This window comes from Chlorocebus sabaeus, chromosome 6, assembly GCF_047675955.1.
Source record: "Chlorocebus sabaeus isolate Y175 chromosome 6, mChlSab1.0.hap1, whole genome shotgun sequence".
Lineage (NCBI taxonomy): Eukaryota > Metazoa > Chordata > Mammalia > Primates > Cercopithecidae > Chlorocebus > Chlorocebus sabaeus.
Genome location: NC_132909.1, coordinates 338476 through 361517, shown reverse-complemented (window position 1 = coordinate 361517; position 23042 = coordinate 338476). Strand labels below are relative to the sequence as shown.

At 48.2% G+C, this 23042-nt stretch overlaps 2 protein-coding genes across 2 annotated transcripts in view; both read left to right on the top strand.

Annotated features, from left to right (window-relative positions):
- The window catches only part of ZNF544 (zinc finger protein 544), a 41491-nt gene extending 40670 nt beyond the window's left edge, over nt 1–821 (top strand). Inside the window, exon 6 of the mRNA XM_073015792.1 lies at nt 215–821. Within this exon, the coding sequence (XP_072871893.1) occupies nt 215–312 (98 nt within the window). The 3' untranslated portion in view covers nt 313–821. The remainder of the gene's footprint in view (nt 1–214) is intronic.
- A 756-nt stretch (nt 822–1577) lies between these two features.
- Nucleotides 1578–22434, top strand: ZNF8 (zinc finger protein 8). Its single transcript, XM_007998422.3, has 4 exons — nt 1578–1768; nt 8320–8446; nt 8722–8817; nt 13621–22434. Exons 1-4 carry the CDS (start codon nt 1703–1705, stop codon nt 15057–15059), a joined length of 1728 nt encoding a protein of 575 aa, XP_007996613.3. The 5' UTR covers nt 1578–1702; the 3' UTR covers nt 15060–22434.
- Nucleotides 22435–23042: the final 608 nt, after the last annotated feature.

The window sequence follows — 23042 nt, the reverse complement described above, 5'->3', positions numbered from 1 at the left end:
ACTTCTTCACTCCTTCAACACTGTGTGAAGGGCCATGTCATGGTTGATCTTCAGTCCCTCAGACTACACCATCAGCCCCATGGGGGTGAGCAAATAACAAGTAACTACATTCTTCCCTGCTATGTGTCTGGCTCTTAGTAAAAATTAAACAAAATTAAAAATTGTTGCGGTTTGAATGCAACATGTTTTTTTTTTTTTTTTTTTTTTGAGACAGTCTTGCTGTTTCCCAGGTTGGAGTGCAGTGGCCCGACCTCGGCTAAAGGCAACCTCCACCTCCCAAGTTCAAGCGGTTCTCCTGCCTCAGCCCCCTGAGAAACTGGGACTACAGGTGTCTGCTACCACGCCCAGCTAATTTTTTGTATTTTTAGTAGAGACGGGGTTTCACCATACTGGCCAGGCTGGTCTCGAACTCCTGACCTCGTGATCCGCCCGCCTCAGCCTCCCAAAGTGCTGGGATTATAGGGGTTAGCCACCGCGCCACACTTTTAATAAACATTTTAATGGACTACAACAGACCCACAGAAAAGACACATCACAAAGTGAACATCCACAAGGAGAAGCAATAGGACTGTCAAAGGCATTCGACCCAGAGCGACTCCATTTTGAGTGAGGACTAGGAAAATGAGGCTGGGCTGCATTCCCAGAAAAGTAGGTATTCCTAACCTCTAGATGTTTACGGTTAAGGGAACAAATTAATAATGTTTACTAAAACAGACCCAGACTTGGGAGTGTCCAGAAATCCTGGTATCTAGAGAATAAAGGCATTCCTAATTTTGCTTTAAAAATAATATAGATTCTTGAAAAATACAGTAATTAAGAAATTAATTCTTTTTCACAAACCCTTGTAGCAGAGCACATCTCCCCAGAATCTATTTTTAGCCTATATATACGCAAGCATTGTGCCTAGGGTGCATGCATTCCTCCTCTTACTTTCAGGAACGTCCTACTGTCTATGGAGTAGCTCTTCTTTCACAACTTTACTTTTTTAACACACTTGATTTTACTTTGCACTGCCGACTCGCCCTGAATTCTTTCTTGCGCGAGATCCCAGAACCCTCTCCCTTGGGGTCTGAATCGGATCCCTTTCCTGTAACAGGACCAGCGCTCCGAGACTCCCCACTTCCAGCCGCTACCCCCAAAATCTTTTTTATGAACAAACCCCTAAGTCGTCCTGTGACTGATGCGTGTGCGTTTTAGGCACCGCGGAGCAGAGGGTAAAGCGGAACAGCCACGGGCCTCCTCCCGCGCAAGCTCCCGGGAAGAGCAGGCCCGGCCCGCGGAGATGTGCACTGCCCCCAGCGAACGATCCCCAGCCCCACAATCCGCCATCTCTGGGTCCGCCCGCGCTCCCTACCCATGACTGAAGCCTCTGGTTGCCCGCACCCTAGCGGGTATCGCAGCCCGGAGCAACACCGCCCCCACCAGCCCCAACTGAGCGCTCCCATTGGCCAGACGCCAGCGGGTGGAGGCTCCCATTGGCCATCGGCCATAATACTTCCATTGGTCGAAGGCCAGGCCGGCAGAGGCTCCCATTGGCCGAGAGCTGTGGCTCGCCGCACAACCTACTGGGAGTTGTAGTCGCCGCGTCGCCGGTGCGGCCGCCATTGTCCGGCGTTCGCCGAGTCGGGTGGTCCCCTTTGGCTGGAGTGCCTCTCTGGTCTGGGGATCACCTCAGGCGCTGTCCTTCACTGGGCGATCCAGCATGGACCCTGAGGACGAAGGGGCAGCGGGGGTGATGTCTGTGGGGCCGCCGGCGACCCGGCTTCAGGTAACAATAACAACAATAACGACGGCCGCGGGCTCCGGGCAAGCGTCTGCCGCTGAGACTGGCCCTTTCACCTCGCGGCGCGATGAGGGCGGCGCCGCTGTTAAGCCCTTGACACGTGGGGAAACTGAGGCGCGGGTCGGGGCGTGGTGACCAGCCTGGCGGGTCAGAGGGGGGACCGGGGTTCCAACCAGGCGCTTGGCCCCCGAATGCGCATGCTCCACGGGGCCGTGTCCTCCCCAGGGCTGGGGTCGGTCATTCCCGAGAGAATCCTGCAGGCCCAGCTCCCGCGTTCGGCTCCGCCCGGCGACACCGTTACCCGTTCCAGGAAGGTCTGTCCTCGTGTTGACGGATAACAGTAACTGTAGCGTTGGCCGAGTGCCCAGGTGGCACGAATCATCGAATAGAGATGCTTTAACGCGTGGAGTCAGCCGACACCCACCGGGACCCCAGCACCGCGGAGCCCCTGCCCTGGGGTTTGGGCACAACCTCTTGGGGTCAACGATGGGTCACCACGCACTGAGTGTGACGAGAGTGACTACCAGGGTCGTCCCCTGCGAGACTGTGGGAGAGCTGCAGTGCAGGGCGGCCAGTGCTTGCAGGGCCATCTGGCCAGGAGAGCTCCACTTTCTAGACAAAGTGGCTGCTGCCTGTGTTCTCCATAAAGTGCTGCCTCGCCTGGCAGGAAACAACAATAATTATACTTCCTCAAGCTCTGCAACTTTGAAATTCTGTACTTTTTTTTTTTTTTTGTCGTTGGTTTGTTCATGGGGATTTGCATTATTTCAGATTTGGTACACAAAGTGAGACTTGATAATCTTAGGTTGCAGGTTTTCAGATGTGTGTTACTTCAAATTTGCATGAGATGCTACCACATTTTAGTTTGTTCTTGCTGTGGATGGGGGACACCGAATGAGCAATAAGAAAGGCTTGAGAGAAAGTGTATTAGTTACCTGTTGCTGTGTAACTCAAAACTTTGTGACCTGGAACAACAATAAAGATCTCACAGGTTCCGACAATTAGGAGTACTGGAATGACCTAGCTGGTGGTTCTGGTCCAGGCCCATGAAATTACAGTGAAGATGTCAGCATAGCTGTTGTCACCTGAGACTTAATTGAGGCTGGGGGATCCACCTCCAAGATGGCTCACTCACATGTCTGTTGATGGGAGACCTCAGTCGTTCTCCATGTGGGCCTCTCTTTGGAACTGCTGGGGATCCTTTCAACATGGCATCTGGCTTCCCACAGAACAAGCGATCCAGGAGAGGGCAAGGTAGACACTAACACCTTCCATGACCTGAATTCAGAATTCACACTCCTGTCACTTCCACAGTGTCTTACTGGTTACAAAGTTAACCTTGTTCAGTGTTGGAGGGGACCACACCAGGGCTGGAGGTCATTGGCAGAGGTGGTGGGGGAGCATCTTGGAGACTGTCCATCACAGGAGACAAGGACCAGAATGGAGAGCTCCAAGGTCCAGTGTTTTATCTGGTTATCTGTGTCTGCTGTAACAATTCACTAGAAATTTTGTGGCTCAGAACAACATTTGTCCTTAAGGTTCTGGAGGTCAGAAGTCTGAAATTGGTTTTCTGGGCTGGAATCAAAGTATGAGCAGAGTTACCCTCCCTACCAAGGCTCTGTGAGAGCTACAGACCTTCTGTTCCTTGCCTCATGGCCCTTTGCCCGTCTTCAAAGCCAGCAGTGTAGCATGTTGCTTCAGTGATCATATTGCTTTATGTCTTCTATAGTCACAGCTCCCTCTGTCTACCTCTCATAAAGACACTTGTGATTGCAATTAGGTCCCACCTGGATAATCCAGGATAATTTTTCTGTTTGAAAATCCTAATCACATCTGTACAGTTCCTTTTACCATATATAGTAATATTCACAGGTTCTAGGAACTAGGACCTGGATATCCTTGGAGGCCATTATATATCTCAGTCTACCATACCAGGCTGAGAGGAGCCATCCAGTATCCAGTGATGAGAAGGAGCCACTCACGTGTTTTAAGCAGGACTGGCATAGGGTTGAAAACCCACTCATGCATTAGGGGCTGGTGGAAAGGGAGATACTGACAGCTCAACTAAGGCAGTGGGGAAAAGAGAGGAGTGGTTAGGGCCCAGTGGCCAGGTGTTGGCTGATACTGGGGTGGCCTGGGCAGCAGAAGAATGTGTAAAGGAGAAACATCTGAGCACAGCCCCACCCCTTCAGGCTCCAGAAGTGCAAGACAAGAGGGATCTGATGTGGGGCAGAAAGAACATCATGAGACAGCAAGGAGTGGGCTTCTGCTAGAATTCCAAGAAGGAGGCCAAGAGGAGGCATGAAGGACTTGTATGATACTACGGAGAACTCTCATGGCTTGGACAGACCAGTACTCAGTGGACCTGGTGTCTAGGCTGTCACCAGTGACTCTTGCAGAATGGGTGATGATGGGAGGTGGGGGCAGGAGGCATGGGAAGCACGTATCAAAATTGGTGGACATTCTGAGTGGAGGAAAGTGAAGACACAGAGACAGGAGCAGAGACCTCAGTTTCCAACCAAAGGCATCTTTCTGTATGTTTCCTATCAGAGCCACCTGCTACCTGTACTAAAATTTCTTTCGTGTTTTTTAATCTACTCACGTTTTTCTTAAAAGGAAATGTCCTTTTAAAATTGAAGTATTTGGGGCCTGGTGCAGTGGCTCATGCCTGTAATCCCAGCACTTTGAGAGGCCGCAGCAGATGGATCACTTCAGGTTAGGAGTTCAAGACCAACCTGGCCAACATGGTGCAACCCCATCTCTACTAAAAGTACAAAAATTACCTGGGTTTGGTGACACATGCCTGTAATCTCAGTTACTTGGGAAGCTGAGGTGGGAGAATCACGTGAACCTGGGAGATGGAGGTCGCAGTGAACCAAGATTGCACCCGCTGCACTGCAGCCTGGTCAACAGAGTGAGGCCCTGTCTCAAAAAATAAAAAAATTGAAGTATATGGTGTGTGTGGTTTTGTTTTGTTTCGTTTTTTAACCTAGCAGCAACACTGATGGTTTGTGGTTTTGATTTTTCATTTCCCTGATGACTAATGATGTTGACCATCTTTTCATGTACTTATTTGCCATTTGTGTATCTTCTTTTATATATTCTTCAAATAACTATACAGATTTTTTGCCTGTTTTAACTGGGTTGTCTTTTTATTACGGAGTTGTATGTGTTCATTACATACTCTAGATACAAGTCTCTGAAATGTGATTTCCAATTATTATCTCCCATTCTGTGAGTTGTCTTTTCACTTTCTTGCTAATGTCCTTTGAACTACAAAAGTTTTTGTTTTGATTACATTTTGTTGCTTATGCTTTTTGTTTCATATCTGAGAATCCCTTGCCAAATCCAAGGTAACAAAGATTTATCTCTGTTTTCCTCTAAGAGTTTTATAGTTTTAGCTCTTACTCTTCATTTTATTTATTTATTTTTGAGACAGAGTCTCGCTGTGTCGCCCAGGCTGGAGTGCAATGGCACGATCTCGGCTCACTGCAACCTCTGCCTCCTGGGTTTAAGCAATTCTCCTGCCTCAGCCTCCTGAGTAGCTGGGACTACAGGTGCATGCTGCCACACCCGGCTACTTTTTCATATTTTAGTAGAGATGGGGTTTCACCATGTTACCCAGGCTAGTCGCGAACTCCTGAGCTCCAGCAATCAGCCCGCCTCAGCCTCCCAAAGTGATGGGATTACAGGCATGAGCCCCCGTGCCCAACCTCTTACATTTATGGCTTTGTTTTTATTTTATTTTATTTTATTTTATTTTATTTTATTTTATTTTATTTTATTTTATTTCTCTTTTGTTTGTTTGTTTGTTTGTTTGAGACAGGATGTCACTCTGGTTGCTTAGGCTGGAGTGCAGTGGCATGATCTTGGCTGGCTGCAACCTCTACCTCCCAGACTCAAGCATTCCTCCTACATCAGCCTCCCAAGTAGCTGGGACTACAGGCAGCCTGGCTAATTTTTTTCTTTTCTTTTCTTTTCTTTTTTTTTTTTTTTTGTAGAGGCAGGGTTTTACCATGTTGCCCAGGCCGGTCTTGATCTCCTGGACTCAAGTGATCTGCCTGGCTCAGCCTCACAAAGTGCTGGGATTATAGGCATGAGCCGCTCTGCCCAGCCAGCCTGATTTGTTTTGAGTTAATTTTTATATATAGTATAAGGTAGAAGTCTGTGTTGGTTTGAATGTGTCCCCCAAGTTTCATGTGTTGATAGTATTTGAAGGTGGTGACTTTTGGCAGAAATTTAGGATTAGAAAAGGTTATCAGGATGGGACTCCCTTGATGGGACTAGTGGCTTTAGAAGGAGAGAGAGACCTGAGCTGGCACAGTCTTACCCTCTCACCATGTGATGCCCTCCGCCATCTTATGACACAACTAGAAGGCCCTCACTGGATGCCAGTACCATGATATTAGACTTCCCAGCCTCCAGAACTGTAAGAAATAAACTTTTTTTTTTTTTTTTTTGAGTCGGAGTCTCACTCTGTCGCCCAGACTGGCGTGCAGTGATGCGATCTTGGCTCACTGCACGCTCTGCCTCCTGGGTTCACACCATTCTCCTGCCTCAGCCTCCCATGTAGCTAGTACTACAGGCGCCCGCCACCACACCCGGCTAATTTTTTGTATTTTTAGTAGAAACAGGGTTTCATCATATTAGCCAGGATGGTCTTGATTTCCTGACCTCGTGATCTGCCCGCCTTGGCCTCCCAAAGTGCTGTGATTACAGGCATGAGCCACCACGCCCGGCCCAGAAATCAACTTCCTTTACCTAAGTTATTGAAAGAGAGAGAGAACAAAACTTTCTTTATAAATTACCTCATCTTTAGGAGGAGAAGGTGGGAGGATCACTTGAGGTCATGAGTTCGAGACCAGCCTGGCCAACCAACACGGAGAAACCCTGTCTCTACTAAAAAATACAAAAATTAGCTGGATTTGGTGGTATGTGCCTGTAGTCCCAGCTACTCAGGAGGCTGAGCCAGGAGAATGAACTGAATCCAGGAGGCAGAGGTTGCAGTGAGCCAAGATTGTGCCACTGCACTCCAGCCCAATTGACAGAGTAAGACTCCATCTCGAGGAAAAAAAAAAACACAATAAATTATCCAGTCTGTGATAATTGGTTACAGCAACAGAAAATATGCTGAGACAGGGACTATCTTTACTCTTTTCCATGTGGCTATCCAGATGTCCCGTAGGAAGTGTTTGTAAACCACTTAATCATTATACAGCCCCCAAGGGGTGATGCTTTGTTGACATGGAAACTGGGAAGCAAAGATGCTTCTTGGGGACGAGGTGACTGAGCCAAGACTCTGATCCAGAAATATCTGGCTTTCAAGCATGGCTGCAGAAGGGTTTTGTTTATGGGACACATTTTAGGTAATGTCGCATCAACTTATAAAAGTCAGAATTATTCACATAAAGGCCACGTGCGGCAGCTCACGCCTGTAATCCCAGCACTTTGGCAGGCCGAGGCAGATGAATCACTTGAGGCTAGGGGTTTGAGACCACCTTGGCCAACATGGTAAAACCTCGTCTTTACTAAAAACACAAAAATTAGCTGGGCGTGGTGATGCGCTCCTGTAGTCCCAGCTATTAGGGAGGCTGGGGCAGGAGAATCACTTGAACCCGGGAGGCAGAGGTTGCAGTAAGCGGAGGTGTGGCACCACTGCTCTCCAGCCTGCGTGACAGAGCGAGACTCTACCTCAAAAAGAAAAATAATTTTTCACATAAAAATCTGACCTAATTTTCGGCTTCTCTTCAGAGATGAGCAGTTCTGACAAAGGGGCCTGTATTTTCCCATAATCAGTCAGTTCTGAGTCCCAGCTGCTCCTTCAGACAGGGTCCATGCTCCCTCTCACCTCCAGTCCCACCACTCACAGGTGAGTGTGGGTTCTGACACTGGCCCACTTCTGTCATGTGAGCCTGCTTTGCCCTGAAAGCAGGTGAATTTCTGACCCCAGCCTCATGTCCTTCTCTTTTCAGGAAGGATGGCGAACCTCACTTTGGATGTTTTTTTTTTTGAGGTGGAGTCTCGCTCTGTCGCCTCAGCTAGAGTGCAGTGGTGCAATCTTGGCTCACTGCAAGCTCTGCCTCCTGGACTCAAGTGATTCTCCTGCCTCGCCTTCCCAAATAGCTGGGATTACGCATGTGCCACCACGCCCAGCCAATTTCACTTTGTATCTAAGTGTTAGTGAGTGTATTAGCTAGCTGCTGTGTAACACACTGTCCTAAAACAGTATCTGTTTTACTTAAAACCTGCAAATTGGTGGTTTAGGCCACTCTCTGCTGGTACCGTCATCTGTCTTGACGATGTAGGTCAGCTCTGCTTGGCGTTGATTTGCTGAGTCCTCTCACATGTCCTCACTGTACAACCCACACCTATGTGTAGTGGCCTAATAGGTGACCAGTGAGACCCGACTCCCATCATTCATAACGTGCAGTCTCTCGTGACACGGGCCTGCCTGTTTTCTCCTTTTCCATTCTTCCTCTGCCAGAAAGCACTGATGGAGATAGTCCAGCTGATTGAGAATGTGTGTGATGTTTCAGGAACCAGTGACCTTCCGGGATGTGGCTGTGGACTTTACCCAGGAGGAATGGGGGCAGCTGGACCCTACCCAGAGGATCCTCTACCGTGACGTGATGCTGGAGACCTTTGGGCACCTGCTCTCCATAGGTAAGACCAGCTTCGCGAGGTGCGACAGCTGATTCTCCCCGGGTTATAAGTCCTGGGGCCTCTGGTGTGAGGACCTGATCTTGGGTCCTCACTCCCTGTGGGGAGTGCATGAAGAGGGAGGTCTCCCCTTTTCCATCGCAATGCAGAGCTTCACCGACTTCGCCATGTTGTGAGGCGCCCACATGTCCTCTCAGTCGGGAGTCTGGTCTGGAGCCCGGGGTTGTTGTTTCTGTCCCGAGCAGCCCCTCGCCTCCTGTGTTTTTCCCCATTTCCAGGTCCTGAGCTTCCGAAGCCTGAAGTCATCTCCCAGCTGGAGCAAGGGACCGAGCTATGGGTGGCCGAGAGAGGAACCATCCAGGGCTGCCATCCAGGTGAGAACCCGTCTGTGGGAGCAGCTAATGGGAGCAGCCCGCAGGTCACTGGAGACGCCCGTCATGGAAAGAGTGGTGGTGGGTGGTCCTGAAGACCACCCCATTCACTAGGAGTACACAGGACTCAGCATCAGTCACGCTGACAGCTCTCAGTATAGTGAGACCAACAAAGGGGAAAGGCGCATGGGGATAAGTCAGAGGATGAGCCTCCAGAGTCCCCTCACTGTGGAGTCACTCAGGATGTGCCAGGCTCCCCAGCACTCAGGTGTGACACCTCGTGAGACACGAACTCTACCAGGGAATCTTGTCAGAGACTCAGTGCTAGGAGTTTTGACTGAGGCTGTCACATAGACACTCTCTGCCTAGCACAGACCAAGGTTCCAGGCTACCAGGAGAAAGCCAGTGTTTAGAATAAACCACATAGTGTGTGCACTCTCATCAGTTAGGGTGGTGGGAACCATCCCCAAATCCAAATTCTCAGTTGCAGCCAAGGGCTAACCTTGTGAACAGGCTTCTCCTAAGAATGCTGGTCTCAGGCCTGCCCTGTTAAATCTTTTCCGCACAGTGCTCCATAGCCTTCTCACCTGAGCTCCCCATCTTCTAAGCTCAGAGGTCATCACCTCCGCTCCAGTGCTGAGAGTCCCACCCCTTCCTCCCTCTCAGCCTCATCTTCCTTTCTAGGTTGCAGGTCATTCCCTCTCTCACCATCCTTCTCAGCTTGTCCTCTCTGTGGGATCGTTTCTAATGTGTGAACCTGCTCTTCATCTTCTCCATTTCATTCTTGCATGTCCAGATTCTTTGTGTTTTGTGTTTTGTTTTGTTTTTAAGACAGGGTCTCACTCTGTCGCCTAGGCTGGAGTGCAGTGGCGTAATCATGGTTCACTGCAGCCTTGACCTCCGTAGTTCAAGTGATCCTCCCACCTCACCCTCCCGAGTAGCTGGGAGTACAGGTGTGCACCACCATGTCCTGGTAATTTTTGTATTTTAAGTAGAGATGGGGTTTTACCATGTTGCCCAGGCTGGGCTCGAACTCCTGGGCTCAAGCAATCCACCTACTTTGGCCTCCCAAAGTGCTGGGACTACAGGCATGAGCCACCGCGCCTGGCCCATTTCAAGATTCTTAATCACAGCTACGATATTCCTTTTGCCACATAAGGTTCCAGGGATTGGGATGGGGACATCTTTGAGGGGCCATTATTCAGCATACCACATGATTAAAGAGAGTAAAATTTTTAATTATTTTTAAGGAAAAGAAGCCTAGTCAATAGAAGAAGACCCCGTCTCTACAAAAAAATTTTAAAATTATCTGGCATGGTGGTGTGTGCCTGTAGACGTAGCTACTTATGAGGCTGAGTGGGGAGGATCACTTAAGCCCAGGAGTTCGAGGCTACAGTGAGCTACGATGGCACCACTGCACTCCAGGCTGAGCAACAGAGCATTAAAAAAATAAAGGAAAAGAGGCCGGGCATGGTAGCTTACGCCTGTAATGCCAGAATTTTCGGAGGCCGAGGCGGGTGATTCGCTTGATTCCAAGAGTTCAAGACCAGCCTGGGCAACCTGGCAAAACCACATCTCTACAAAAAATGCGAAAAAATTAGCTGGGTGTAGTGTTGCATGCCTGTGGTCTCAGCTGTTCAGGAGGCTGAGCGCAGGAGGTAGAGGTTGCAGTGAGCTGAGATCATGCCGCTGCACTTCAGCCTGGGCAGCAGAGCAAGACCTTGCCTCAAAAATAAAATAATGGTAAAGAATCCCTGTCCAGGCAGCTCCCACTCCCAGTGCACTCACAGGGGTTTGTGGGCTCAGGGATGGCTGGGCGATCTCAAGCCCCTCCTTGGCTCCTGTCACTCATCTGGCATCATTCCTTACTGGTTCCCTCTTGTGGTTGCTCAGCTTCGCCTGCTGCAGGTCACCTCCTGGCTGACTGCAGTCCCAGCTCTTCTCCCACTTCCTCTCTTCATCAACTTCTCACCCTCTCTCCAGAGACTCCGTGGCTTCCCAAGTGCCAGGCTCAGTGAGTCGTTCTGGGCAGCCGGGAGTCAGGCTGGCGTTGGAGCCTGTCTCAGTCTCAGCGCTCTTTGCTGTTCCTGGCCCGGCCAGTTCACCCCACTAGTGTTCTCAAGTCCCCCTCCTCCGGATGCTCCTCCGCACTCTCCCAGCAGGCAGCGTTAGTCTTGGCCAGGGTCACAGTGTTGTGTTCAGTCTCCATGTTTCGTCCATGTTGTCTCTCAGCCAGTCTCCTGGCTCACGAGCCTGTTCCGTGGATGTTCCTGAGGACCTGCCATGTGCTGCTGTTTGTGCTGTGGATGCAGCAAAGAATGACAGGAAAGGCTGAGCCCTCACTCAGCATCTGGGAGATGAAAGTCTGAGATGGATGCCAGTGCCAGGCCGTGATGAGGCTGTAAAGGAAAATACACCTGGGGAGGGCAAGGTGGGGCACTCATGCCCCAGGACTGGCAGGGAGGCCACTCTGAGAAAGTGACTCAAGCTGGGGCACAGGGAGCAAGGTGGGCAGATGTCTGGGGATGAGGGTTCTTGGCAGAGGGAGCAGCAGGTGCAAAGGGCCCCAGGAGGGAGTATGGGGGATGCATTGGAGGGATGTGAGGAACCATGTGGGGAAGAGTGGGCTTGGGGCAAGAGTCAGGAGGTCAGGCCAGCCAGGGCATGGTGGAGAAGGGCACAGGGTCATATCCACCCTCAGAAGTGACTGCACAGTGAATGGAGGAGTGACCAGGACTGGCTTGCAGTGGGGAAGAGGGTGGGTCTGTTTGGTTTTGCATAATGGCTTTATTGAGATACAATTCACATACCGTAAGTTCACCTATTAAAGTGTACCATTCAGTGGTTTTGAGTATATTCTCAGATTGTGTGCATCTATACTATCTAATTCCAGAACATTTCATCACCATCTTAGTCAGCTTGGGGTACCATGACAAAATACCACCGCGTGGGTGTCTTATACAGCATTTATTTCTCACAGTTCCATCGGCTGGAATTCTAAGAGCACAGTGCCAGCTAATTCGGGCCCTAGTAAGGGCCCCTTCCTCGATTGCAGAAGGCCGCCTTCTCTCTGTGCCCTCATATGGCAGAGAGAGGAAGCAAGCTCTGTGGTATTTCTTCTTATAAGGTCACTAATCTCATTCTTAAAGGCCCCACCCTCATGACCTAATCACCCCCCAAAGGCCTCATCTCCAAATACCCTCACATTGAGGATTAGGGTTTCAACACAGGAATTTTGCTATTGACATTCAGTCCATAGCAGTCACCCAAAAGTCACCCATTAGAAGTCACTCTCTGTCTGTCCCATCCCCTGCCCACCAGCAACCTACCTTCTGTCTCTGCGGATTTTCCTGTTCTAGACATTCCATATGAATGGAATCTTCTAATTTGTGACCTTTGTATCTGGCTTCTTTCACTCAGCGTAATGTTTTCCAGCTTATCCACGTTGTAGCATATGTCACTACTTTGTTCTTTTTTGTGGCTGAATAATGTCCCATTGTGTGGATAGACCATGTTTTGCTTATCCACTTGTTGAGGGGCATTTGGGTTGTTTCCATTTTTGCCTGTTAATTAACAGTGCTGCTGTGAACATAGTGTATAAATTTTTGTGTGAAGTGACTTATATTTTAGAAGAAACCTCTGGGTGCTATGTAGAGAGTCAATATTTTTTTTTTTTTTTTTTTTTTTTTTTTTTTTTTTTTTGAGACAGAGTCTCGCTTGGTCGCCCAGGTGGGAGTGCAGTGGTGTGGTCTTGGCTCACTGCAAACTTCGCCTCCTGGGTTCAAGCGATTCTCGTGCCTAGGTTCCTGAGTGGCTGGGACTACAGGTGTGCACCACCACGCCCAAATAATTTTTGTATTTTTAGTAGAGACAGGGTTGGCCAGGCTGGTTTTGAACTCCTGACCTCAAGTGATCCTCCCGCCTCGGCCTCCCGAAGTGCTAGGATTACAGGCAGGAGCCACCGGACCTAGCCAGACAGTCATATTTGGGGGCCAGAGGTGACTGAGCAGGAAGCCTGGCACCTGGCCAGCTTCAGCTGCTCCAGCATCTCTCCTGTTGTCAAGCTCTCGTTCATTCATTCCCTCGAAACGTTCCTTCAGCATTCACTGAGACAGATATTTTTGAGCTTCTACTACTTGTCATTTCTAGGCACTGGCTGTGAGCGTTGTAGTGTGGTGAGGTGGACCCGGAATGAATGAACACATGACGTGTATTTTGATCAGGACGAGAGCAGATGAGAGGGCTTGAGGAAAGCAGAGGAGCCTGGCTGATAGCAGAGTCCCTGTCCTAATCCCCAGAACTGGTTATCTCGGATACTGGGTGAGCAAGAGGGTCAGAATCAGAAAAGGAGATGTGACAACAGAAGCAGAGGTGAGTGAGAGAGATCTGAAGATGCTGTACTCGGCTCCAGAGGTGACGGAAAGGGCCAGGAATGCAGACGGCCTCTAGGAATGGGAAGATGCAAGGATTTTCCCCAGAACCTCCCGTGGAGAAACCAGCCCCGCCAACACCTTGATTGTAGGACTTCTGCATCCCAGAACTATGAGATAATAAGTGTGTTTTAAGTTACAGCAGCGAACAGGGAACTCATACCTTCACTTCATTGCCAGTGCATGACCCACAGCAGGTGCCCAATAAATGTTTGTTGAATGAGCAAAGCCGTGTTTGATGTTAAGAAGAGAATCGGGGACTTGCCAGGGCAGCTGGTTAGGACCCCAGTTCAATATCAGGCCTACGGTGTTGGAGGCCTGTCCCCCTTCCTTTGTTCTCTCCCAACAGCTCAGAGATCTCTGGGTTTTCTTTCAGGCTGGGAGCCTCCATCTGAAAGCCAAGCATCACGCAAGGAAGAGGGCCTTCCTGAAGAGGAGCCATCCCGTGTCACGGGAAGGGAAGGATTCCCGACAGGTGCTCCTTATCCCACCACGTTAGGGAAAGACCGGGAGTGTCAGAGCCAGGGTCTGGCACTCAAGGAGCAGAGTAACTTGAAGCAGTTGGAATTTGGCCTCAAGGAAGCACCAGTTCAAGATCAAGGCTACAAAACTCTCAGACTCGGGGAAAACTGCGTCCTGAGTTCAAGCCCAAATCCATTCCCGGAGATCTCTAGAGGAGAGTATTTCTGTACTTACGACTCACAGGTTACAGACTCAGAACGTAACTCCAGCTTAGTCAGTCAGCAGACAGGCTCCCCAGGAAAACAGCCCAGTGAAAACAGTGACTGTCACAGAGCTTCCAGTCAGGCCATTCCAGTTACGGAGCTCACAAAAAACCAGGCGCAGGACAAGCCCTACAAATGTACCGACTGTGGGAAGTCGTTTAACCATAACGCACACCTCACTGTGCACAAGAGGATTCATACGGGAGAAAGACCTTATATGTGCAAGGAGTGTGGGAAAGCCTTCAGCCAGAACTCCTCCCTCGTTCAGCACGAGCGTATCCACACTGGAGACAAGCCCTACAAGTGCGCCGAATGTGGGAAGTCTTTCTGCCATAGTACACACCTTACCGTCCACCGGAGGATTCACACTGGGGAGAAGCCCTATGAGTGTCAGGACTGTGGGCGGGCCTTCAACCAGAACTCCTCCCTGGGTCGGCACAAGAGAACGCACACTGGGGAGAAGCCGTACACCTGCAGTGTGTGCGGGAAATCCTTCTCTCGGACCACTTGCCTTTTCCTGCACCTGAGAACTCACACCGAGGAGAGGCCCTACGAGTGTAACCACTGCGGGAAGGGCTTCAGGCACAGCTCATCCCTGGCCCAGCACCAGCGGAAGCACGCAGGGGAGAAGCCTTTTGAGTGCCGCCAGCGGCTGATCTTCGAGCAGGCGCCAGCTCCCACAAAGCATGAATGGACAGAAGCCCTGGGCTGTGACCCACCTTTGAGTCAAGATGAGAGGACTCACCGGAGCGACAGGCCCTTCAAATGTAATCAGTGTGGGAAGTGTTTCATTCAGAGCTCTCACCTCATCCGGCACCAGATAACTCACACCAGAGAGGAGCAGCCTCATGGGCGAACCCGGCGGCGGGAACAGTCCTCGAGCAGGAACTCACGCCTAGTTCAGCATGAACACTCGAACTCCAGAAAGAGCTCTGCAGGCGGAGCAAAGGCAGGGCAGCCGGAAAGCAGAGCCCTGGCTTTGTTCGACATCCAAAAAATCATGCAAGAGAAAAACCCCGTGCACGTTATTGGAGTGGAAGAGCCTGCTGTGGGCGCTTCCATGTTATTTGACATCAGAGAATCCACATAGGAGAGAAACTTTGCTGATGACTTTTAACCACAGGTACAAAAATGTGGTAAGTCCACATAGTGTACTCATGAAAAGAGGGGCTGGGGGTAGAAATGTCATTGGTGACTTCTGACTTTCTGAGGAAATGACGCTTCCCAAGCACCCAAGGTTGGTTGGTCCAAATCTGTCAAACTCAGTGCCCTCTTTAGAGAGATCTTTTGTGACATTCCTTCCATTACAGCACAGTGAGTTCACAGGTAATATAACCCACCCACCTGTGTAATGTCAAGAAATCAATATGCAACCCCATTTTGTAAAGGATCATTAAAATGAAAGTAATTTATGGTAGAGCAAATTGTAGAGTTACGTGTACTGACTTGGTGCACTATTTCTCCTTGTCACTGTGGGCCCAATTTTGCCAGGAGACCTAGGACAATAGCCTGTTGCTTGTGGACTGGTAGAGGGTATGATGTTGACCATGGCAATACTGTGAGGGGCCTTCCCATGTGGAACGTGACCTTCCAAAGTAGTAACCAACTCCTGGAAACGTTTTTAACAACACAATGTGCTATTATTGCATTTCTGGGAAATTCTGGGTAAATTCCAGGCATGCAGCAATTAGCTTGTGCTTATGTGTGAAGTCAAGTTAGGTTCTCAGTTCATACCCTGAAAACTGCTTATTCCACATCTGTTGATGTGGTCCACTGGGGGCAGTTCTGTTCCTCACCATCTTTGCAGCATGCATGGCTCCTGCCCACATTTCAGCCACACCCCCAACCCACTTACATGACTAGCCCCCATGAAATTTCACAGCATTCCCTGCAGGGTAGTGTCACAGCTCCTCTTGAAAAACATCTGGTGTTGCTATGAGCCAGAGGGTCTTTGTTTTTTTCTTTGAGATGGAGTCTTGCTCTGTCACCCAGGCTGGAGTGCAATGGTGCAATCTTGACTCACCACAACCTCCGCCTCCCAGGTTAAAGCAATTCTCCCGCCTTAGTCCCCTGAGTAGCTGGGATTACAGGCACCCGCCACCACAGCCAGCTAATTTTTGTATTTTTAGTAGAGATGGGGTTTCACCATGTTGGCCAGGCTGGTCTCAAACTCCTGACCTCATGATCCGCCCACCTCGGCCTCCCAAAGTGCTGGGATTACAGGCGTGAGCTACCACGCCCAGCTGAGCCAGAGGTTCTTAACTGGTGGTGCTCTTGCCTCCAGGGCACATTTGGTGACATCTAGAGACATTTTTGGTTGCTGTGCCTGGAGGCAGGGTGCCACTGTCATGTAGTGGGTAGAAGCCAGGGATGCTGCTCAACATCCTATTGTGCCCGGGACGGCTCCTCAGCAAAGGATTCTCTAGCTCCAAATGTCAGTAGTGCCAAGGTTGAGAAGCCACCTGGGTATAAACCCAGCCCAGAAATGCAGCTGACATTTTTAAAACTTCAAGCTGGGTGTGGTGGCTCACGCTTGTAATCCCAGCACTCTGGGAGGCTGAGGAGGGCGGATCACTTGAGGTCAGGAGTTTGAGACTAGCTTGGACCCCTGGTGAAACCCTATCTCTACTAAAAATACAAAGGTTAGCCAAGTGTGGTGGCGCGTGCCTGTAATTCTAGCTACCTGGGGGAGGCTGAGGCACAAGACTTGCTTGAACCTGGGAGGCAGAGGTTTCAGTGAGCCGAGATCGCACCACTGCACTCCAGCCTGGGTGACAGAGCAAGACTCTGTCTCAAAAAAAAACAAACAAACTTCAAATTGATTGATCAGGGCTGGACTAGAAATCATATAAGCTTGATTTTAACAAATAGTGTCATTAGCTAGTTTATACATGATGTATTTTTAGTACATCCTTTACTGTTTTGCAGCATTCATAACTGATATGAAATAAGGAAGATAATCCATTATTGTTATTATTAGTTTTTTTTTTTTTTTGAGACAGGGTCTCACTCTTTTGCCCAGGCTGGAGTCAGTGGTGTATAATCACTGGTCACTTGCAACCTTGACCTCCTGGGCTCAAGTGATCCTCCCACCCCAGCCTCCCAAGTAGCTGGGACCACAGGCATGCGCCACCATTCCTAATTTTTTTTTTATTTTTTGCAGAGACAGGGTCTCACTGTGTTGCCGAGGTTGGCCTCGAACCTTAGCGTCCCAAAGTGTTGGGATTATAGGCATGAGCCACTGTGCCCAGCCACTTATTTTTCTGAATAACCTTTAAGGATTTATTGTGGACATTTTCAAACATGAGTAGTATGTTTTTGCTGGTACACCCACCTACCTCCCCCACACTCTCCTGCCCTGGATATATATATAACCATGTTCCTCCACTGGGACAAAACCATTTCACAATCATACTAAGCTGTCATTTCGCATTTTTGCTGTGCCCTGATAGTGTGAAAGCCATGGCGGGTAAAACTGCCGAGCCTGAGTTCAAAGCAGGGCAGTAGCCCTGAGGGTGTTCATATTCTTCTCCACTGGGCATTGCAGTAAAGAAAAAAGAATTTCACTTAATTTCTTTTTTTTTTTTTTTTTGAGACGGAGTCTCACTCTGTTGCTCAGGCTGGAGTGCAGTGGTGCGATCTTGGCTCACTGCAGCCTCTACCTCGCGGGTTCACGGCATTCTCTTGCCTCAGCCTCCTGAGTAGTTGGACTACAGGCGCCCACTACCACGCCTGGCTAATTTTTTGTATTTTTAGTAGAGGCGGGGTTTCACCATGTTAGCCAGGATGGTCTTGATCTCCTGACCTCATGATCTGCCCACTTTGGACTCCCAAAGTGCTAGGATTACAGGTGTGAACCACCGCACTTGGCCCTCTTTTTCTTTTTGAGATGGAGTGTTGCTTTGTCGCCCAGTCTAGAGTGCAGTGGCACAATCTTGGCTCACTGCAACCTCCACCTCCCGGGTTCAAGCAGTTCTTTTGCTTCAGCCCTCTGAGTAGCTGGGATTACAGGTGCGCACTACCACGCCTGGCTAATTGTTGTATTTTTAGCAGAGATGGAGTTTTACCATGTTGGCCATGCTGGTCTCAAACTTGTGACCTCAAGTGATCTGCCCGCCTCAGTCTCCCAAAATGCTGGGATTACAGGCGTGAGCCACCATGCCTGGCCTACTTTCACTGACTTTCTGTGATGAAACAGGAAAAATTAATTTTGTTAAATCTCAACTAGAACTATATTGTCATTATCACATTAAACAGATATCAAATATCTAGTGTTCAAATGTTCTGGGTTGCCTCATAAATTTTGTTTTGTTTTCTATTTGTTTCATGGTAATCATAATCTAAACAAGATCCACACAGTGCATTTGGTTGGAATTTTTCTTTTTTTAAAAAAAAACAGAGACTTGCTGTGTCACACGGTTCACTGCAACCTCCCAGGTTCAAGCGATTCTCCTGCCTCAGCCGCCCCTGTAGCTGGTACTACAGGCATGCACCACCACACACAGCAAATTTCTTGTTTGTAGAGATGGGGTTTTCCTACATTGCCTAGGCCAGTTTCAAACTCCTGGGCTCAAGCGATCCTCCCACCTTGGCCATCCAGAGTGCTAGGATTACAGATGTGAGCCACGCACCCTGCCAAACAGCAATTTGAATAACCGTGTTGGAATGTTTGAGCATTGGAACTCATTAGCATCAGAACTTCCCGTGTCCATTCTTGCTTTTTGGATGCTGGGAGTGTGACAACTCAGCTATTCAATCAAAGCAGAGCTAGCTTCCAGGATGCCAGAGCCAGCTTTGTGGTTCATCTCTAGAGGTTCAACAGGACACTGTGGATGGCCCAGGTTCGTTTCTCTGCACTTAACTTTTTGGGGTTGTCCTCAAAACATTGCCTGTGTCAGTGCTCACTTTTCACAGCAACTCTGGCCTCCTACCTTGACCTGCGCCACTTCTATCTCCTTAGATAACCTTCCATTCGCATAGCTAAATGCTGCGTCCTCAGACACTGCCACAATAATTGTTCTGTGAGTTAGTACCATTTTACAGATAGTCAAAATTAGGCACAGGACAAAAGTTAGTAGTAACTAGAATAAAAGTAACCAGCCCAAGCTAGGAAGTGGTGGAGTTAGAATTTGATGTCAGCACCCAGCTGACCATGGCTTAAACAGATAAGGCTTTGTTCAAAGGCTGTCTTTCCAATGGCTCAGCTGTGTCATAGCCAATGTTTTCTGCAATTCTCTCAACCTTTCCATCGTGATCACGGGGATACTATGGCTCCAGCCCTTGCATCCACAGTGAAGACTGAAAGAAGGGAATGGGCAGGCCAACACTTATCTCTGATGATGTTTAAAGGAAAAACATTCCCAGAAGCCTGCAGCACATGGCCCCCTAAGTCTCATTGGCCACGGATGGGTCAGGGGGCCACCCCTAATAGCAGCGGGGCTTAGAAACCTCGTATTTACCTTTCTACCCTCTGTGGTGGAGACAGGTAGGAGAGAAGTCTTGGGAAGTGGATGATGGAGGCAGCTAGCCGTATCTGCTGCTTTTCTCCTTCAAGCTCTTGGGAGAATTGCTTGTGCTCCCCATTCCCTTGGTGGCAGCTCACACCTCAGACCCGCTGTCCACCCCTACTGCTTCACACAACCCACTGCAACCACTGTCCAGGGCACCACCTCTGGTGTCGTCTCTCTTCATCCCCAGGACTGTGAAGCCTGCTAACCTCTTTGCAAAGCTCCATCTCCTTGCATTGTGGGGTTCCTTCCAATTCTTCAGGGACTTCTCAACCTCCCGTTAGCCCTCCTAAACGTTGGGGTCCCTGGGGTCTTGTCCCAGGGTCCACCTTGTGCTCAACGCCCTCCCCAGGTGTCATCCACATCCCTAGCTTTGTGCTGCTCACTCCCAAATCAGTCTGGTGCTTCTGAGATTTGGGCTTCAGACCCAGACAACTGCTGTGTGCTGCTGGGCAGCTCCCCGAGGTGTGCCGAAAGCTCCCCAAACCCAGCCTACCCCAAACAAAACTCATTTTCCACCCAGACTAGTCTCTGCTTCCCTGATCCCCTTCCTGGAGGCTGTTTCCACTCGCCAACCCTTCATGGAAGCCAGAAAATCAGTCATCAGTCTTCTTGACCTCTCCCCTTCCTCAATCCATGGAGTTAGAGGTCCTGTTGATTTTGCCATGTAAACATTTCAGATTTGCTTACTTCATTTCATCCCCACTGCCACCAACAGTGCAGGACGGCCCTAAGAGGAGAAGCAATGTGCTACCAAGCACCCCAGCCAGAATGTGAACCAAAGAGTCTGGTACCAAAACCCTATTCGTGATCATTCCTCCTTTCTGCTCCACCAGCAGTTTGGGGCACAGGCTTGGGAATCCAGACAGGAAAGTCCCTCCCCTCTGAAGCAGTGGGACCAACAGTGACAGCATGGTTCTGGACAGCTGTGGAAGTCAGGCCTGTGATTGCCTCATTCCCTCCACCTTGGCCCCCAAAACGGCCAGCCCTGAAGGGGTCACAGTTGATACTTCTCTGAGAGGGCATGGGGTTGGCTGAGGTTATAGCAGCCTCACTGAGTGGTAAGCTGGGATTAAGCAATCAACCGGAACTCAGCGAGCCTTGAGTTCTCAAAGGGGGTGTGGGAGGGTTCTTATACATCTTCTGTGGAGGGCAGTTTATCAGTCTCTAAATTACAAATACGTAAACCCTTTGTCTCACCAAACCTGCTGGGAATGAATCCTACATATATATTTATATGTGTGCAGGCTACATGGTTTTCCTTATGCTATTGATTTTAAAAGTAAAAATTTAGAAACAACCTCCTTGTCCACCATGGGGAACTGGCTAAGTCATTTATGGTGGAATAGTGATCATATTCTTAAAAATGAAGACTCTTTATATACAGCTTGAATATTCCTTATCGAAATGCTTGGGACCAGAAGTGTTTCAGATCTTTGCATATTTTCTGTTTCTCATTTCAGTTCACATTTTCTAAACATGATATTCCTACTGATTTCCTTGTAGATATTTTGAAACAGAGAAGAAACTCCTCTGTGGAAATTACTGTTAACTAGGGAAAAGACATGTTTTTTTTCTGTTTGTAAAAGTAATGTGAGTTCTTTGTAGCAAAACTTGGAAAATGCATAAAAGTAAAAATATATATATATGAAAACTTGTGTAAAATTCCTTATACTTTAGCCATCCATAGATGGTCCTTACCATTAGGATTTTACTAATTTTCATTGCAATTTTTCTTAAAATATATATGTGTGTCTACACATACATATAGTGTACACTAAATTTTACATACACACAGAGGAATATATATGTGTATAGTTATCTTGTGTTTAGAAATTTGGAATCCCTTCTAGTTCTCTTGTAACATATGCTTACTATATTTTGATTATTTTCTCTATGAATTTCATGTAGCTTTTTAAATTAACTTTCAGGAGGATTGTAACAATGTGCTCTCCACCCAGTATTTTACCAGCCTTGAGTTTTCTCAGAGGGGGCATTGGAGGGGTTCTTATACATTTCCAGTGGGAATGTGAATTGATACAACTTCTGTGGAGGGCAGTTTATCAGCCACTATGTAAATTACAAATACATAAACCCTTTGTCTAAGCAAACCTGCTGGTAATGAATCCTACACATATATTTGTATGTGTGCAGACTGTACATGGTTTTCATTATGCTATTAATTTTAAAAGTCAGAATTTGGAACCAACCCTCCGTGTCCACCATGGGGAACTGGCTAAGTCATTTGCGGTGGAATGGAGATCATAGCCTTAAAAATGAAAACTCTTTATATACAAGTTGAGTATCCCTTATCCAAACTGCTCGGGACCAGAAGTGTTTCAGATTTCAGATTTTTGAATTAGGGATCCTCAGACTATGCTAATGTGAGAAAGAGCTCCAAGATAGTTAAGTAGATAAAACAAGATGTCAAACTGTAGAGTATGTTTCCATTTATTTAAAGAAGAAACAGGCTGGGCGGGGTGGCTCATGCCTGTAATCCCAGCACTTTGGGAGGCTGAGGCAGGTGGATCACCTGAGGTCAGGAGTTCAAGACCAGCCTGACCAACATGGTGAAACCCCATCTCTACTAAAAATACAAAAGCCGGGTGTGGTGGTGCACACTTGTAATCCCAGCTACTTAGTAGGCTGAGGCAGGAGAATCACTTGAACCTGGGAGGTGGAGGTTGCAGTGAGCCAGTGTTGTGCCATTGTACTCCAGCTTGGGCAACAAGAGCGAAACTCCGTCTCATTCATAAATAAATAAATAAATAAACATTTGTTTATATGTACACACAATCTCTGAAAGGGTAAAACTGTCAAGCATACTGGTTGGCCAGGAGAATTGGGAGGAGAGTGATGAGGAATAATTTTCATTCTTTATCCTTCTATATTTTTGGAATCTTTGAAACATGTAAAATTATTACCAGTTCAAAAAATAAATTTAAACAAAAATCTTAACTCTTTCAAATTAAAGTAAGTTTGATAATTTCTTTCATTGTTTACTGTCTGTGTCCCCCACACAATCTTCACATGAACAGAGACTGTGTGTCTTGGTCATATTCATACTTGTTCTATATATACTCGTGTGTGTGTGTTTGTGTGTTCAGTTGACAGAAACAGTTGAGTGTAAAACAGCTTTAACTCGACGATACCAAAGATGTAAGATAAAGGTCCCTGGAAGGTGGCTATAGTGCACACATACATTTCCAAGTTACTTTTTAAAATTTCCTGTATCAGTGAGCCCCAATTATGAGAGCCCCCTACATACAAGTTGTAGGCAACAGCCAAGTCCATTTCCAGTGTTATTTGCATGTCCTCCAAGGTATTCAGGTTGTTTCTGCAATGGGTAACTGGAAAGAAATCTCCATCCAGTCTGAAAAGCAGTCTCCCGTAGGTCTCTTGTAAGGAAATCAACATGGACATCTTCCAGAATGCACTGTACAACATGGTAGCCACTAGTCATGTATAGGTATTTAGATGTAAATACGGTTTTTTAAAATTTTATTTAAATTTTTTTTTCATTTATAGCAACAGGGACTCACTATGTTGCCCAGGCTGGTCTTGAA